Source organism: Carassius gibelio, chromosome B18 (assembly GCF_023724105.1).
Source record: "Carassius gibelio isolate Cgi1373 ecotype wild population from Czech Republic chromosome B18, carGib1.2-hapl.c, whole genome shotgun sequence".
Classification (NCBI taxonomy): Eukaryota; Metazoa; Chordata; class Actinopteri; order Cypriniformes; family Cyprinidae; genus Carassius; species Carassius gibelio.
Window position 1 is genome coordinate 6,037,671 of NC_068413.1, and position 17,502 is coordinate 6,055,172.

At 36.2% G+C, this 17,502-nt stretch overlaps 1 protein-coding gene across 4 annotated transcripts in view; it reads right to left on the bottom strand.

The window, feature by feature from the left end:
* Positions 1-1,861: 1,861 nt before the first annotated feature.
* The window catches only part of LOC127977829 (UPF0606 protein KIAA1549), a 47,770-nt gene continuing 32,129 nt past the window's right edge, over positions 1,862-17,502 (bottom strand). The window contains exons 12-22 of one of the 4 annotated variants that reach the window (XM_052582984.1): positions 12,459-12,652; positions 10,540-10,676; positions 9,159-9,173; positions 7,925-8,130; positions 7,531-7,760; positions 7,184-7,310; positions 6,229-6,540; positions 4,966-5,018; positions 4,641-4,786; positions 4,385-4,512; positions 1,862-3,479 (exon numbers count right to left, since the gene is read on the bottom strand). In XM_052582984.1, coding sequence (XP_052438944.1) covers positions 3,282-3,479; positions 4,385-4,512; positions 4,641-4,786; positions 4,966-5,018; positions 6,229-6,540; positions 7,184-7,310; positions 7,531-7,760; positions 7,925-8,130; positions 9,159-9,173; positions 10,540-10,676; positions 12,459-12,652 — 1,746 coding nt within the window. In that variant the 3' untranslated portion in view covers positions 1,862-3,281. Of the gene's footprint in view, positions 3,522-4,384; positions 4,513-4,640; positions 4,787-4,965; positions 5,019-6,228; positions 6,541-7,183; positions 7,311-7,530; positions 7,761-7,924; positions 8,131-9,158; positions 9,174-10,539; positions 10,677-12,458; positions 12,653-17,502 lie in introns of all 4 variants that reach the window. The other 3 variants (XM_052582982.1, XM_052582983.1, XM_052582985.1) reach the window with 3 other exon arrangements.

Consider the following 17,502-nt stretch of genomic DNA (forward strand, 5'->3'; position numbering starts at 1 on the left):
GTTATTATACGTATCATCTTTGAAATTTGGTTAAATTGAAGGCCTACTGCTGAATGTACTGACAATCATTTATCGTAGGCCTGAACTAAAATTCACTTCAACGCAATTTCTGTTAAAACTTTGTCATGCATTTAAATGTCATTGTAATGATGAAATGACATGAAGTTGCAATTTTTTACATTTAAAAATAATATCAAATAGTACACTAGAGTTAAGCTTAACAGTAGGCTACTTTACATGTGCTTTAGTATATTAGACATTCAACACATCAAAACTAATCTTTGGTGCTGTATGTGTACACCGAGTGGTTGAACTAGGTATTTCAGTCCAAATTCAAAATATTGGAGAGTTTTTCACCCGACCCCTCCTCCTCAGACTTGACCCAAAAGCAGGTTGGCAGATTGACGACACAAACTGGAACGAGCGCACTTAACGACGAAGGACATGAAATACGCAGTGTTTTCCGCCAACTGGCAACCCGGCGTGCTGAAATACAATTGGATAAACTGGCACGGGAGGGTTTCACAAAACAAAACAGAGACCAACATTCAGGCCCAGAACGCACATTTCCAAAGCAGAATAACTGACTGTAGCATTGTTTTTCCAAGTACGTTAACTTAGCATGTTTCTTAAATATCTGCAAACATATTATGGTATTTTTATGCTTTAGTAGAGTAAAAATCTTATACAGAACATTTAAAGCAGAGCAAATATATTAAAACGTGATTTAAAATATACAAAAGTAAAACTTTTGTTTTGACATGATTACAAAGTTCCCCTTTTAAAAGTGTACTTAAGAAACAATCACGAAAGTGTACTTCCTTTAACTACATTTAATATTTCTTTAATATTAGTTACCCCTTCAGGAGTAAATATAGACTGGTCTGAAAATATGTCCACATTTGACAAGGCAAATATTAGCACTAGGTCGCCACATTACACAAGGTGGACAAATTGCACAATGCAGGGCCGCTGAAACATTGATGAGTCCTTTTGTTCGAGAATGTAAACAGGACTGCAGTTTCCACTCCACGAGGAGCTGAGGTACCATATGTGCACCAGAGAAACACGAGCTCAGGGAGTCTGAGCGTCTGAATCATCATGTGAAGTTACTATGACTTAATAACAATGCCTTTATGTGTATTTTAAAATATAGGCTGTGCAGATGGGTGGAATTTTTCAATGAAAGCCTGGTTATTTAGACCTGCATAATTAAAGAAAGCAACAAGCCTGGAGTTATTTTGGTTCATTTGATGATACGATCTAGTTGTTCCGTGGCTAGTTATTATTAGTCCATGGACACAATTTTCATTCTAAATACTACAGTTCATAATGTTGCATATGCAGACTTTATCTAAAAAACGAACAAAACAAAAGTAAATAAGTTGAATAAAAATATGCATGGGTTGCAATTAGCATATTTTCTATGGATAAAATACTATTTCCTAACATATTTCATATTATATTCACAATAAGGACGTTATTAATAGTCCCCCACAAATGTAAACTGTCATAATTTCATCTTCATGAAATTCCAAAAATATATATATATTTTCTCTTTCAAACATAAAAGACAATGTAAGAAATATTTTTTTCTCTCTCTCTCCATACAAGAGAAGTCAATGGGTATAAACTAACAAGCATTTGGCGCCATCTATTGGTTTTATCCTGTAAATGTAAAATAAAGTATGTGACTCATTTTTAGGTAATATATAACCCAGAATTTATACTGTATGCATGGTCCTTTAATGAAACTCAAATCTAAATATTCTAATCTTTTGAGATACATGGTTTTTTTTTTACATTTTCAGCAATTTCAGTATCATCAAGTTAGTAAATTTTGATAAAGCAAACAATCAACCACATGATAATCATTTTTAATTGTCACTTAAATAAAGAGTCAGCTGATTTTTAACTACAAGTCAAGGTAGTTCCAATGAGACAAAGTTAAAATCAAAATAAAAAAAAACTAATTCCCACAAATGAACAAGGGCATAGTGAAGTGTCCTCAACAGAAAAGTGTCCTTTTTTCTTAGAGCAAATGATGCTCCTGTTTGCAACATGAACAAAAATCTTTTAGCACAAAAGGCAAGAACACAATTTCAGCATGAAATAAAGTACAACTAGCCAAGGGATCAGTGTTTTAGCGAGTCTAACACTACAGATTTATGCTTTTCTAACACGTCAAAAGCATGAGGACAGAGGAATATACTGCACCCATTTAATCAACAGCAGTTTAATGAGCAATAGTGCATCCTGGAATAATAATTATTATAATAAAAAACACTTTCTGCTATGAAATGATGAAAATGCAGTTGGGCAACAAGCCTGAACTTAATCAATAGTTTGAGTTTAAATAACTGCAATACCATTTCTACAGTGGTAATACTGAAAGTACTGAATTATCCCAATTTTCTGTTTCTGAGAAATAGATGGTTTAAAAATGAACAAATGGACAGTTTAAGGAATGTTCTGGGATCAAAATGAGTTAAGCTCTATATGCAGATGCTCTCCAGCATCTGTCACATACTGTTGATCAGCAACAGACAATGATTTTGACTTGTCCAAAAACACTTTCGCACTAATTCACTTACAATGGGGCAAGGCATTCCTGACAGATTTAAAGGACAAAGTGTGCACTTTTTGCTTTTAGTGAAGTGGAACTCTACTGCAGAAATTCTAAAACTCCTTCAGTAAAACAAAATGTACAGATGACCTACAGAAATAAAAGAATCAGAACCATGTGTAAACGGGAAGTTGATGCACTGAGAAAACTAAAAAAACTAAAGAGATCATAGAGATTAATTTAAGGTATCAAAAGCAGTTCAGCTTTCAGTGATGAGAGTCTACAAGAGCCAGTGCAAGGTAGAAAATGATTAAATTGTGAAGGCAGTGTACACAGCAAAAAAACAACACAATGTGAAAAACACACACACACACACACACTTCTAATAGAAGACCACGGGAATGTGTTTAGCTTTGTTATCCCGGTCTGTATAGAGCAGTTGCTACCAAATTATATAGTCGCCTGTAAAGAAGGTAAAAAACATTGTTCTTCGGTCTCAGGATGCTGCTTATGTTTTGATCAGTGAGGGAAAACCAAACAGGAACATGGGAATAAAGGATAATCGTCTACTCTTCCAGTCTTAATGCTCTCTGCCACCAGACGGCAGCAGAGGCTACATGACTACAGTCATCGTCCTCTCAAAAAAGCCACTTCCATGGGAAGTACAGTGCAGTGTAGTGCAGTTTCTGCCTGATGGAGCTGGAGGAGGCAGGTCTCAGCTGTGATAGCTGGGTACCGCAGCCTGTTTCTGGGAGAGGCGCATCAGTTCCTCTCGGATGGCTTTGATGAGCGAGGCGGAAGAGTGGTTGGGAGGGGAAGGCTCCTCCAGGGGAGCAGAGGGAGCGTAGCCCAGGCCGAGAGTGTCCAGGTGGGCAGGAGCAGCAGATGGCTCCTTCAGGCCATTCCTGGAGGTCTGGAATACAGAGATGGAGGTGTAGTCAAGAGAGCCAAGAACCTAAACAAAAATGAAGGAAGGAAGGAAGGCAGAAATGAGGGAAAGATTTAGTATAAGGAGTTTAAAAGACTCGTAAAGTAAGGGTAGAAAATGCCTCTTACTGAGGCAGAAAAGATTGTGAATAGAGTTTAGAGAGGACATTTTCTACACTTTATGTAGCACCTTATTTCTTTTCCAAAGTTTGTCAAGATTTGTATTTGACCAAAAAGGTTCATTCATGATATTTTTTTCAGCTTTGTGTTTTATAATTCTTTGATCATTATAGTTTTATTTTACATTCATCTTCATCACAGATGTTTAACTTTATTTTCATTCTTTTTTTCCTACGTGGATGTTGTGATGGACATTTATATTTTATAGATAGTATACAGTGAAGGGGGTTCGTGAATTGATTGGAAGCTGATAATTAATAAAAAATAAATAAAAAAAAATCTAAATAAATTACTTGCTAAAAAGTTCAAATACTATATATATATATATATATATATATATATATATATATATATATATATATATATATATATATATATATATATATATTAAAATATTAACTTAAAATCTGAGGAGGTACTTCAAGAAAATATTTTAGGTCAAAGGGGTCTAACAAAAAAATTGGGAATCCCTGGAAAAGAAACAGTATATGACTAGTTAAATTATATCACAATTACATTTTATATTTAAAATGTAAGTAGCTGTGAAATAAGTGATAAAATTTTCTTTTTTTTTCTTTTTTTTTTCAAACTTATACAAATATTGTACACGGACTAAGGATAGAGCTTTATGTTCATAATATGAGTTTAAACACCATTTCAAAAAATGATTTGTTCCCTTAAAATCTAAGTAGGGGAGTATTTCAGACTTACAGGCTCTCTGTTGTTAGCGAGCTTGTTGTCGTCCTCATGATACGGGCTCCAGTTTAACCCACCGGGCTGCCGGCTGTCACCAACACGACCTGTCAGGCCAACGTGGTTTAAATGATGTAGCTGGGCACCTGTGAACCGACATGTACGTTTCATGAAGTATACTTGATTTTGCAGTATAATTTATATTGCGACATATAGCGAAACTCAAACATTTGATAACAGCACTGAATTTCTAGTAAAGCCTTTATGCTCTTACCTGTAGTCCCACCTACAGGCCGTGGCCTGGCAGAGGAGGGCAGTTCATCTGTGTGTCCCCCTCGACCAGCGTAAAGTGACTCCGGCTGTAGCTGTTCAACAGGAAGGGCCTCTCCTGACGGGATGTAGCTGGACCCTAAACCCTGTCTGGAGAGATACAGAGACATCAGAGCCCAGCTGTTAGCAAACCACATTGTACTCGATTTCTCACATTACATCCATAAAAGCTGAAAACACTGCAAGTGAAGGCTTTAATGTGATTGGCAGCGTCACTCACAGTTCCCAAAGATCACACAAACCTTCCTGATCAGACTCGATGTACTCACCGATGCAATAAACCTTGCGCACTGGAAGGTGGCAGACCTAATTCAGCATATCTCTGAAAGAACACACACAAACATGTTGTCGTTGAGCTTTTAACATGTTGATAATTCCTGGCACATGTACTGCACTTTAATGCATGAAAGGCTTATTTTAATACACTGCTAAGTCTGAAACACATTAGCAGCTGTATGTGCCACCTCGAACGAAGCTTCTCTATCTATCAGCCTAAATAAACCCTGTGACCCAGAAAACAGAAAAGCTTTTAAATAGCGGAGCTGGAAATGCTCTCTTTAGGACAGCATACCATTCCCTGCTCCATATTGACTCTTAAATCAACCTCAGAGTTATTAGACAGCTCATATTTTGGCCTTCCATGAAAAAGCCTCAATATGACGGAAATCCATCATTCAGGACACAGAGTTGACAGATGAGGCTTCCATTCTGGGTAGTTTATTCTCAATCCGTGGAAAAGCCCAACTCTGTGTTCTTCTGATGTGCATCCAGTTTGCTTTAAATCACCCCAGTATGGTTTAACACACATCGAAACACATTCATAATGAAATCAGCAAATTAGCTGATTGAATCAAACCACTATAACCAGAAATCACAAGTGCACTTAGTCACTGCATCTGCTTAAATGTTAATATGTAAATACGGATGGTCATATGTTGATATGCTTGTGGTCGTGATATCAGAGATTTTTTAATGATACTGGATATTTAATTGTAAATGCTCATTAACAGTATTTTTAGATTACCTTTGCTTTCCTATATGTCTATATCCTACACTTACTTTAATTTAAACACAGATAATTGAAGAACACCTTTATAAAAACCCTGATTCAGCAAAAGTACTGTTCATAGTGGACATTACAATGCTGTTATCCCAAAATAAATTATTTCAAATGTATTAATTGGTTTCATTTAGAAACAAAAGCAAATTTGCAGGTCAGAGCTCACTAAATTTTTGGTATTCAATCGGGAAGACAAAGCTTCTTCACATATGCATGTGAAATTGATACGTCAGATTTCATCATGTGCTTTTTAATCACATGAATGTGAATCATCTAGTGGGTTTTCCAGACAGGATGTGTTCTGGAAAATCATACATCTATTCGCTTATAAAAGTAATAATGGCATAGCTCCTTAACAAAGCGCACAATCTGAGGCACCATTCACAATTGCATTGAACGATTTGTGAGCCATAGGCTTAGCATTAAAAATTTGTTCAAATCTCTATACCCGAGCACAGCAGATTGTTCTTACCCCTGTGTAAGGATTCAAGGGCAGGTATCCTGGGCCCCAGGGCCGCGGTCCACGGGATGGTGGGCTGGAGGCAGGTGGGGGTCCAGGGTTAAGCCCGACACCAGGCAGAGTGATGCCAGCTGTGCTTCCCTGAGATGAAGGAGACACCAGGGCAAAGGCATCGTCCAGAAGAGAGTGCATTTGCTGCCGGGCCTCCTCTATAGACGGCTGAGGGGGCAGGTATGGGGGTGGTGGAGGAGGAGAAATCGCCCCATGGAACACATCATCCGTCTGGGACAGACTATGATGCTCGGCACCCTGGTCTGGGTCCGACTACAAATAAAAACAGATATTTATTCTCAATAAGGCTATACAAGTAATTCACTTTTAAAAAATAGAGTAAAAACAGTACGATTATGAAATATTATTCGTTTTCTGGTTTCGACAGAAATATATTTTACATTGTAATTTACATCTGTGATGCCAACGCTGAATTTTCAGCAATCTTGTGTCACATGATCCTTCAGAAATCCTTCTAATGTGCTCAATTTAAGGCTGAAGAAACATTTCTAATTATTATCAATGTTGAGCACTGTGGAAACTGTTATACATTTTTAAGGGTATTTGATGAATATAAATCTAACATAAATCTTTACAGTCAGTCAGCAATCAAATTTTTATTGTTTTAATAATCTTTACAGTCACTTTTGGACAATTTAAAGCATCTATGCTGAATAAAAGTATTAAATTCTTAAAAACCTGACCCCAAACTTTATAGCAGTAGTGTTATTAAACCTTCAAATATGATAAATTATATCAAACTAAAATTTAGGAAATTAGCATCGCTATTTCACCACATGGAGCTGATTACAAAATGTTTTAAATTACAAATATATGGAAAGAATGGAGATAAACTGTGTGGAGTTGATTACACAGTCACACGCAGAGGAACAGTGCAGCACAGAGAAATACTGACCACATATGCAATGTTATTGACTCCTGGGTATTTCCTGTATGTCCCATCGCTGTCTGTCGTTATGAGTCTATCTGTCAGATCACCGTTCAGCTGCTGTTTCCTTCTCTGTTTAGGAGAACGCTTCCCTCTGTTGCAGCAAATCACACACAAACACTTTTGAGTGAACATTTGGCCTTTAAATATTCAGATGATAGTTTCCAAGTATAGCTTTGTTTCCCCCATGGAACAGTTCTAGAACATCACAGTATGGTAATGAAGAGTTCATAGAGATGCATTCGGGCATGACTGTGTAGAAAATTCAGATTTGGTGAGAACTGGCCTGATTATCGGTTGAAAGCCCTTTTTACCTTTTCTTAGGCTCGGTGTACAGTGAGGGCATGTGGATATCTGGATCAAGTATCTTGTCAATCTGCATCTGGGCCTTCTGGTAGATTTGATCCTGTTCTTTGGGGTCGCCAATACCATCAATGAGATCATCCATAGCAGGAAAGTCATAATGGCCTTTCCTTTTGGCCCTCAGGCGGATCTTATTGCGATGGTGCTCGATTTCAGACTTGTGCCTTAAAGCCACCTGGATCTGGAGGACAGAGAACAGTCAATGATCTCGCAGTCAATGAGAAGCACATATTGATTATTGGTGATGGGGCTTTTAGACGCTGTGACCTTGAAGTTTGAAATGGGTCCCTAAGGAGAAGCCTTATGAAATGCAGTGGGATTAGAAGTATGGTTTGTGAAGGATACCTCTTTGTTAAGCTTGGCGTTCTCTGCTGCTCTGTCATTGGCTGTAGGGCTGGGTAAGGGCAGGGCTGGCATCGGCTGCATGGCGATGAGCTGGATTTTATTAGGGGGGCGTTTGGGGCCATCCGTCGGGCGGGACATTCGGTCCACGTGCTCAAAAATGGAAGCTGAAGATAAAGGCTCATCCATGCCATTCATTGGGGGGGGTCCTATAAGGAATATGAGAAAGTGTCAGACTTCACAGGTGCAAATGACCGTTCAGAAGTTTGGGGTCAGTCATTTAAAAAAATATATACTTTAATACTTCTATTCAGCAGGGATGCATTTAATTAATTAAAAGAGACATTAATAATGTTACAAAAGATTTCCATTTTGAAACAATTCTGGATTATTGTTTCCACAACAACATTAAACAGCGAAATTATTTTCAATATTGAAAACCAACTGAGCACTAAATCAGCATATTACAATGATTTCTGAAAAATCATGTGACACTGAAGACTGGAGAAATGATGTTGAATATTCAGCTTTGCATCACAGAAATAAATTACATTTTAAAGTATTAATAAATAAAATTGAAAACGGTTCATACTATTTAAAATATGACTGCCTTGGGGAGCATAAGTGACTTACAGTATACAGTATATCATTGTATTCCTATTGCTTATAAGTGTTAATTTGTTAAATTACTGTGTTTAATGGCCCCCAAAATAATCGGAAAATAATCAATTGTATAAATTTCATTGCACAGACAAATAATACTGGAATCTACAAATCATCTTTTTTTTTTCCTGAAATACATTTTTTTTTAACTGTGCCATTCATCCTTAAAATAATTGCCATTTATTAATTATTATCAATCTTTATTCATTAAAGTATTTTTTTAAATGCAATGAAATTCATACATGACGCTGTCATTGACAATTCATTAACATATCTCATATGTTCTACCCTATTAAAATAAAGCCTGCCTCTTATGTGCTGACACCAACAAAGCAAGCATGTAAAAAAATCAGAATCTCTTCTTTCAAATATCATTTCACACCAGATGGGGGCAGCGTCTTACTGAATCTAAAGACACTCATTTTAAATAAAATGTGTGAAGAGCTGGATGATACATTGCTTTAATTATTATTATTTTTTTAAATGCAGCAGGATGATGTTAAAAAAAATATGAACAACATAAAATAAGAACTATAAAATCTAAAGCTACTGTACAAATCAGCACCACTCTTACCAATTCTATTCTTCCCTGTGAGCCAGTAACACATGGATGAGCGGATGGAAGGAGTGTAAAAGAGAGAGAGAAATGTTAAATGATGGCCGATGTGATTTATTGAGATGGAATATAGCATAAGTTGTATGTAAAAGCATGTTTGAGTGGAATGCTGGGTGATAAAGTATTTGATCTCGGAAAACAGTTATCACTGGAACGTAATCATGAGAAGAGGAGGATGAAAAGGATTTTCGTAAGGGAAGGGCGTTAAAAAGGGAACAGCCATTAGACATCCATGTCATTTTTTGGCTAGTCAAGACTGTAGCCCATTTAGTCTGTTAAAGCAGAAATGAGTGTTGAGAGAGGGTCATCGCCACAGGCACTGTTTGACAAGAGAGGACACACAGAGAGAGAGATAAAGGCAAAGAGAGCAAAAAAAAAAACCCAAGCAGCCAAGAGTAAAGACGAGTGTTATTCATTCTTCACAAAGGAGGCAGGATGAATGAGATTGGGCTGACTGGAGAGGAAATCAAGAGGAAGAGCCACAAATCTTCAGCTGAAAGACACAGGTTTTATTACTTTCCTTTTTCTGTACGTCTCACATCACATGTTCTTCTTCCACTGGCTATTATGTAGAACTAAGACTGCCGCTTAATAAAACCAAGGAATCATTTGCCTTTCTTGGCGGTCAACGAGCAAAAAACTAAACAAAAGTGGTGCGTCTTAACATTGTCAAAATTGCATTGGTTGGCCCCTCATGTGAACTGTCCAAATACATTTCGTTAATTAAAAAGAAATTAGATTAAAAAAAGCATTTTAGTTATTAAACATAAGTTATATATTTATTTTTTTTTCAATGTAATTTCAGACTTAATAATATATTATAACATTATGCTTTAGTAATTTGTTATATGCTTTTGCTACTGTAATTTATTGTAAAAATATTTATATGAATTTATTTGTATTAATTTATAAAAATGTTCATGTTAGTACTTCAACTTATTTTAATTTGTTGCCAAAGCAACACTTCTATTTAACTTTACTTCATATTTATTTTAATTAACAAAAATATGAATTAACAATTACATTATTTTTAAACACATTTTTTTTTAAGTTATAAGAAGACATTTAAATTCTAAATGACTACCTCATGCAAACTATATTTACGTTATTATTATTAACTAATAAATTGATTTATTATTTGTAGCACTCCCAGTCCTCCATGCAGCTTGATGATGTCATGCATACTGTGATACATGTCAGGATTGATCAAATCACAATTAGGCAGGTCACTATTGCAACTGTCAAATACGTGGGGCCAGATTCAATCTCTCTGCAATTCAATAGCATGAGAAAAAAAAATGCAATACATCAATATTAATCAAAATGTGTGCAAACTTACCGTTTAGTCCATTTGCAGCTATTTTACGTGGTTGTTTAGGATCGGTAGGCAGACCAGAGGTTCTCATGCCCTCCTCGGGTGATCCTCTGTCACTGGGTGGGTCACTGCCAATGGAGTCGCCCTCTGATGGAGAAATCCTAAGCAAAATACACAACATAAAATCTTTTACTTCTAAAGCATGCTATGGAAACACAATGCTTTTTCCCTTATTTCATCCAAACTGTCAACAAAATGTGCATTTGATGACATCTAAAAGACAATTTATCACCTTTCAAAACAATGTGGAAAAACTATGAACCCAACTAATACACATGAAATGTACATTTATGCTCCTTTTGACCTTACATTGTCCTTGGATCTAATTCATGAAAACATGAGCAAACGCCTGACATCCTCATCTTGACAGACAATGATATTTAGCCTTCATCCAGTTTTGATGAGGCATGTGTCTCCAGGGTAAATGCAAGAGGACGATGACCTAATCCTGTCATGCTTCTAAAGAGCACTTTCAGATCTAACGCGACCACACAAAGGTTCATGACATGGTCAGGAGTCCATTACCTATTCGCTGCTCTTTTAGTCCACAGCTTTTTGACTTACTGTCTTAACTACTAGGAATTTATTAATCTCTGACTGGTTATTTTAGCTTAAAATAGTTAGTATGTGTTACCAATGCACGGACACAACAATGAGAATTTATTTATATATTTATTTTAGTTTTATTTACTTTAAATACAGTCCAGAAATATGGATTTAGTCCATTTAAGCAGTCATTTTTGTATTTATTTTATTTAAGATTTATTAACTATAAATACAGTTGAGAAATATGCATTTATTCCATTTAAGCAGTAAGGAATATAAATAATGACATAACTTCTGTCTGTTTGTAACAAGGTTTCAGGTTCTCGTAATGTTTGCAAGACATGAGATCTGTGGTAATTTCATTGATTAGAGTGTGAGATGTAATCCTTTTAAAAAGCTTTCTATTGATCAGCAGTCGACTCACTCTTAGCCACATTCTGCCTTTAAATAAATTAACAAGTTATTTTAATATGAGGTTACTGCAGCACAATGCAAAACGGAACCAGTTTGCTATTGTAAGTGGATTTATTTTTATACTAGACTGTGGTTCAAAAACAGGTCAAATTTACCACAATGCCCCATTTAGGATATTTATTAGTTAACACGAACTAACAATTAGCAATACTTAATCTTAGAGCACTGATTAAAGGAACACTACACTTTTTTTGAAAATAGGATAATTTTTCAACTCCCCTAAAGTTAAACAGTTGAGTTTTAAAACAGTACTGTTTTTGAATCCATTCAGCCGATCTCTGGGTTTAGCTTAGCTTAGCATAGATCATTGAATCTGATTAGACCGTTAGCATCTCGCTCAAAAATGACCAAACAGTTTCTATATTTTTCCTATTTAAAACTTGACTCCTCTGTAGTTACATCGTGTACTTAGAATGACGGAAAATGGAAAGCTGTGATTTTCTAGGTCGATATGTCTAGGAACTATACTCTCATTCTGGCGTAATAATCAAGGAACTTTGCTTTCGTACCATTGGTGCAGCAGACGCAGTGATATTACGCAGCGCCGGAAAATAGTTAAATACAGTAGGTAAATGTAAACACTTTTATTGTTCTTGTTTACTCATGTAATTATGCATGAGGAAAATAAATTAATTAAAAAAAGATTAATAAATGCTGTAGATGTCTATTGTTCATTAACTAACTTTTGATTTTAAAAATGTATTAGTAAAACAAATCAAAAATTAAAAATGTTGGAGATATAACTAATGTAGTCAACTAATGATGTTACCAAATAGAGCCTAATTGTAAAGTGTTACCAAAAACTCAATTATGTGTAAAATGTTAGCTCCTGAATATCAAAAAAAAGCATTTATCAGACTTACTGGCCCCTGCGTCGCTGGCCATTGCGGGAAGCTTTGGACTTTGGTGTGGGCACCTCTGCGTTCTCAGCTGGGCTTTGGTCCTTGGCGGCCACAGGAAGTGGCAACGGCTCCTGGATGACCATGAGATCATCCTTACTGTGCTGGCCCATGTGCAGCTTGGCAAAGTCGAAACCCTTCACGCTGGGCGTCTGCAGCTAAAGACCCCCACCCCAGAGAGAGAAAAATGTTCATTAGGAGAATCAAAATTAATGCAGAAGGATGTTTGTGAAGAAAATGGAGGGATTGCAAAGGGGCGTGAGGGATGAAAGTTAAACAACTAAATGTTTATTTTAAACTACTCACAAACACTAGACAGAATCAGGTCAGGCTTTGGCCCAGCCATGGAATAAATGTCAAAGTGCATGTACACGAGGCATGGAGATAGAATATGAAATTCCATAATCCATAGTTTGTCAAAAGAATAATTTGAGCAAGAGGACAGTAATTGGCTGTCAAAGAGACAATGAGAAGACGAAGCATTCAAAATGGATGCACTTGATTCGAGGTCAGCAGACAGACCGCGGGCCAGACCAGCTAGACGGTCTGTAATAGCCTGTCGGTCTGCAGCACTCTGAAAGATTCAATGAAGCGAACAAAAACAACAGCAGAGAAAGCTAATTCACACCGGCGTTTTTCAAAGACCAGCAGCCACCAAAAAAAAAAAAAAAACATTTTGAAGAAAGAGATTTAAAGGTACAGTCCACCCAAAATGAAAATGATTCCAAATAAATCATTGTTTACCAACCTTTACGTAATATTAAACCTGAATTTTTTAAAGAATATTCTAGACACTTTTTTCAATGTAATAAAAGTGAATGAGGACTGGGTCAAAACGAATCCAAAAACTCAAGCTCCATGTTCCTACTCATTTGAGCCCACTGAAGTCAAAATCCTGACATTGCTCTCCTTGGAGCATTCACGAGAGAAGTAATGATTCAGATTCGGATTTGAGTTGAATCTTTCCAATTAATTGGTTTTGCCTAGATTCAAATCTCAGTCATTCATCCTGAATCAGTTATCTAGTCACGACAATGAAAATACCAATGCAGGGGAAAATTAATAATGCATAATTTCTGTTCATCACACAAAGACATCAGAACTCTTGTTCCCAAATCATATGGCCCTCTTTACAAAAGCAACTGTCCATGTTCATCATATGAAAAAAAGCCTGGACGTGTTCATAACAAAACAAAAATAATATAGACTTCAGGGTCAGTAAATGATGACAGGATTTTCATTTTTGGGTGAACGATTTCTTCAATGCTGATGGATCACCGTTGTTTGTTTAAGAATTTTCCAGATCAAATAAACTGTGCACAAGGTCACAGTGGATCAGATTTAATTCTATGTTTCATATATTGCCAGAAAACACAGAAATGTATGAAAAATACATAAGCTGGCTTCTTTTGTGTCGTGCTGTATGTGTAGCGGCACAACAGAGATGGATTCACTGAAATATGCTCATCTTCTGGGAATACTTCTATTTCTCTGTTTCCCATCGCATCCCCTTTCAAATGCAAATGAAGCGGTTTAGACTAATTCTGTTTGTGATAAAGAAAACTCTTATCTTCTTTCTGTTTGCCTCTATTGCTGCTGTAACCAAATCTAGGCCACAATGCAGCTGAAGCTGTACAGGCTTAGACCAAATGGCCAGAGACAGAGGTTAGGTTATTATCAACACATTAAAATGCATGAATCTGTTGTTGAGATAACATGTTTTGTCCCAATTGCTGGTTATCATTGTCACAAAGGAAGATTATCAGAAAAAGAAATACTGTTTCTAGGATTAACTGCTGCATTCTAGAAAACACGTCACTACGTCATAGCACTCCCATCGACACTGTACTGTACAGATACCTCCAGCTTCCTTATACTATATGGCTTCTTTATAGTTTTCTTTGGTTTTTCTTGGGCCTTTTCTTCTTTCTCCTCCTCTTCTTCTTCTTCCTCCTCCTCCTCCTCCTCCTCCTCAATACTTTCTTTTTTCTTAATGCTTCTGACAGGTTTCTGATTTGGATGAGGGCGATAATAAAAAGTTGCTTGTGTTCCCATCAAGACTGACATCAACTACTGTATATTCACACAACACTATGATTTTTGATTGTACTACTAACAAACACATTTAGGGGTGGGAATCACAAGGAATAAAATGATTTTTCATACTTGAGGAGGCAGCAAACAATTCTGTTCAAAAGTTTGGAGTCGGCAAGTTTTTTTAAATACTTAGTTGAGCTAATAGGTTACAATTACAATTTTATGTAAATGAGATGCTGTTCATTTGAACAGCATAGAATTCCGAAAAAAGGATACAATTCTAAAAATAAATGCATAAATTAAGCAAAACTTAATACATTTAAATAGAAAACTGTTATTTTAAATTGTAATAATATTTCACAATATTTATGTTCTTACTGTATTTTTTTACGGTAACATTTAACTGCGGCTTTTGGTGACTTTTTTCAAAAGATTCAAAAACTTTGCCAACCCCAAACTCTTGAATGGCACTTCATTATTCTAGCATACTATATTTGTACAACATAACACAGTAAAATTCTAGTTTATTTTCAGTAGGATGCTGAAGATGCTGATTCAGCAACCCCTCCGACTGATTCAGAGAGTGAGCCAATCATTTCAAACAGATGAATTGGTATTGAATCTTTCTGAATCAATTAATGTGAGTCAATTTGTTTTAAAGAACGAGCTCAACAGTCGCTTGTGTGCAATTCAGACTATATTCCCAGATCAACAGGGTCCACAGAGAACTACCAAATGGTCTAAATACAGATGACGTTGACAGTGACTGGTACTGGGACGGCACTCCTTTGAAGGTCAAAGAGGAAGAGGAATCTTGTACTTCCTGTGTGGGGACCAACTGGAAGACTATTCTACAGTCTACTGTACACTACATCTCCTCTACCAGCCTCTACCTTCTTCTCTCTCCTCTCTTCCTCTTCATCATCTTCTTCTTCCTCCTCCTCCTCTTCTTCTTCTTCCTCCTCCTCTTCTTCTTCTTCTTCCTCCTCCTCCTTCTCCTCTTCTTCCTCATCACTACTATCTAAAAGCTCTTTGCTCTTGACAGGAGTCATTGACCTCTGGATTACTGGTTTGGATTTCTGTAATGAGGAGGTGGACTAAACAAGCATGAGAGAGCGAGAGTGTTAAGATGTGACTGGATGTGGGTTAGATAAAGAACGAAGGATAGACAGAGAGAGAAGCTCTAAATTTACTCCAATGTGTTTACAGGAGCAGAAATAGCAAAACAGGTGGAAAAAGAGATGTGAATGATATTGTCATGGAAGTAGCATAGAGCAACTCAGTGAAACAGAAGACAATCTGTTCATTTATATTCACAATTATTCATTTAGCAGATGCTTCTATCCAAAGCGACTAAAAATATAATCTGGCAACTGCAACACCTATAAATTTTTTTTTTCTACATCATTCCCTAAACAGCCATTAGATGATGAATTCTAACTTCAAAACTGAGACAAATGAAATATTCAATTACAGTAGAGTTACCATTAGTTCAGCCAGGGATTAACAATGAAAATTTTTAGTCACGATGCCTAGTAACTAAAGTTAACAAATAGAAAAAACATGAAAAAAAAAACTATCCAGTGCGCCTTTAAAAAAAAAAAAAAAAAAAAAAAAAATTGCCCAAAAATAAACAAACAAATAAATTCTGTCATCATTTATAAATCTGCACGACTCACTTCCTTGTGCAGAACACAAAAGAGATATTTGTAGAACTCTAAGGTGCAAAACCATGCTGGATTTTGGAAACATTCTGTTCTTTTGTGTTCCACAGAAGAAAAAAAGGCTTGAAAGAAACTCAAGTAAGAAATGACTTGAGGTTAAGTAAATGAAGACAGAATTTGGAGAATAAGTATTTTTACGCATCTCTTCCTTTATGTGTCAAATCCATGAAATACTGATTGAAGTAAGAGCATGAGAAGCAGGCCATTTAACAATGTAAACTGATTAAACCAGAGAACCTCACTAAAGTACCAAAATAGGGCCTTGTCGAGAATGTAGATGAGAGTGGAGGTAATTCTTGAGGATTGTGAGTGTGCTAGTAAGGGCACATATGATGTGTGTGATGACTGTGCTCCTCGTACGAGTGAAGTTAAATCAAGATGCTCAGACTGAGAGGACCAGCAGGCACTGCTCAGGATAAGAACATCACTGCTGAGCATTAACCCATCAGCAAGCTCAGCAGTTGACTTCATTACTGCTGGGCCTCCGCAAGTGTATGTGCTCGTGCATGACAAGTCTAGTTATAGTAGAGACAACAGCACTAGCAAGACTTTCATTATAAGAGCAGGGCAGTGTGATGCTGAAGTGGTGCTTTAAAGATGATTCAATAGGATGAAATGAACTTAAAGGGATAGTTCACTCAAAAATAAAAATTCTGTCATCATTTACTCATCCCAAAGTTGTTCCTAACCAGTATGGACTGCTTTCTTCTGTTAAACCTAAAATATAAAGATATTTGTTAGAAGGTTGGTAACCAGTTGCCACTGACTTCAAAAGTATTTTTTCCCTACTATGCAAGTCAATGGCTACCAGCAACTTTTTGGATACCAAGATTATTTAAAATATCTTCTTTATATTTTGTGTTTAACAGAAGAAATCAATTAATAGAAAAAAATAAACTCATACAGGTTAGGAATAACTTGAGGGTGAGTAAATGATAACAGAACTAATATTTCTGGTGAGCTTGAAATATATATAATTTAGTTAAAATGTGAATAATTTTAAGTAAATAATCAAAAATAAGAATAGAATAATACAGCAAATGGTTGGCTAGTCATCTAACAAGTATACAATTTGAAAGTATAAAAAATGTGGGCCATTGCATAACATCTCTTCAACTCTTAATACACTTTCTTGAAACTGACAAGTCTTTCAGAAAACGGATTCATTGGTTAATTTTAAAAAATATGTAGTTTAGCTCATGCCTAGACACAACCCATACAAAACACTGGAAAAATTTGAGATAAAC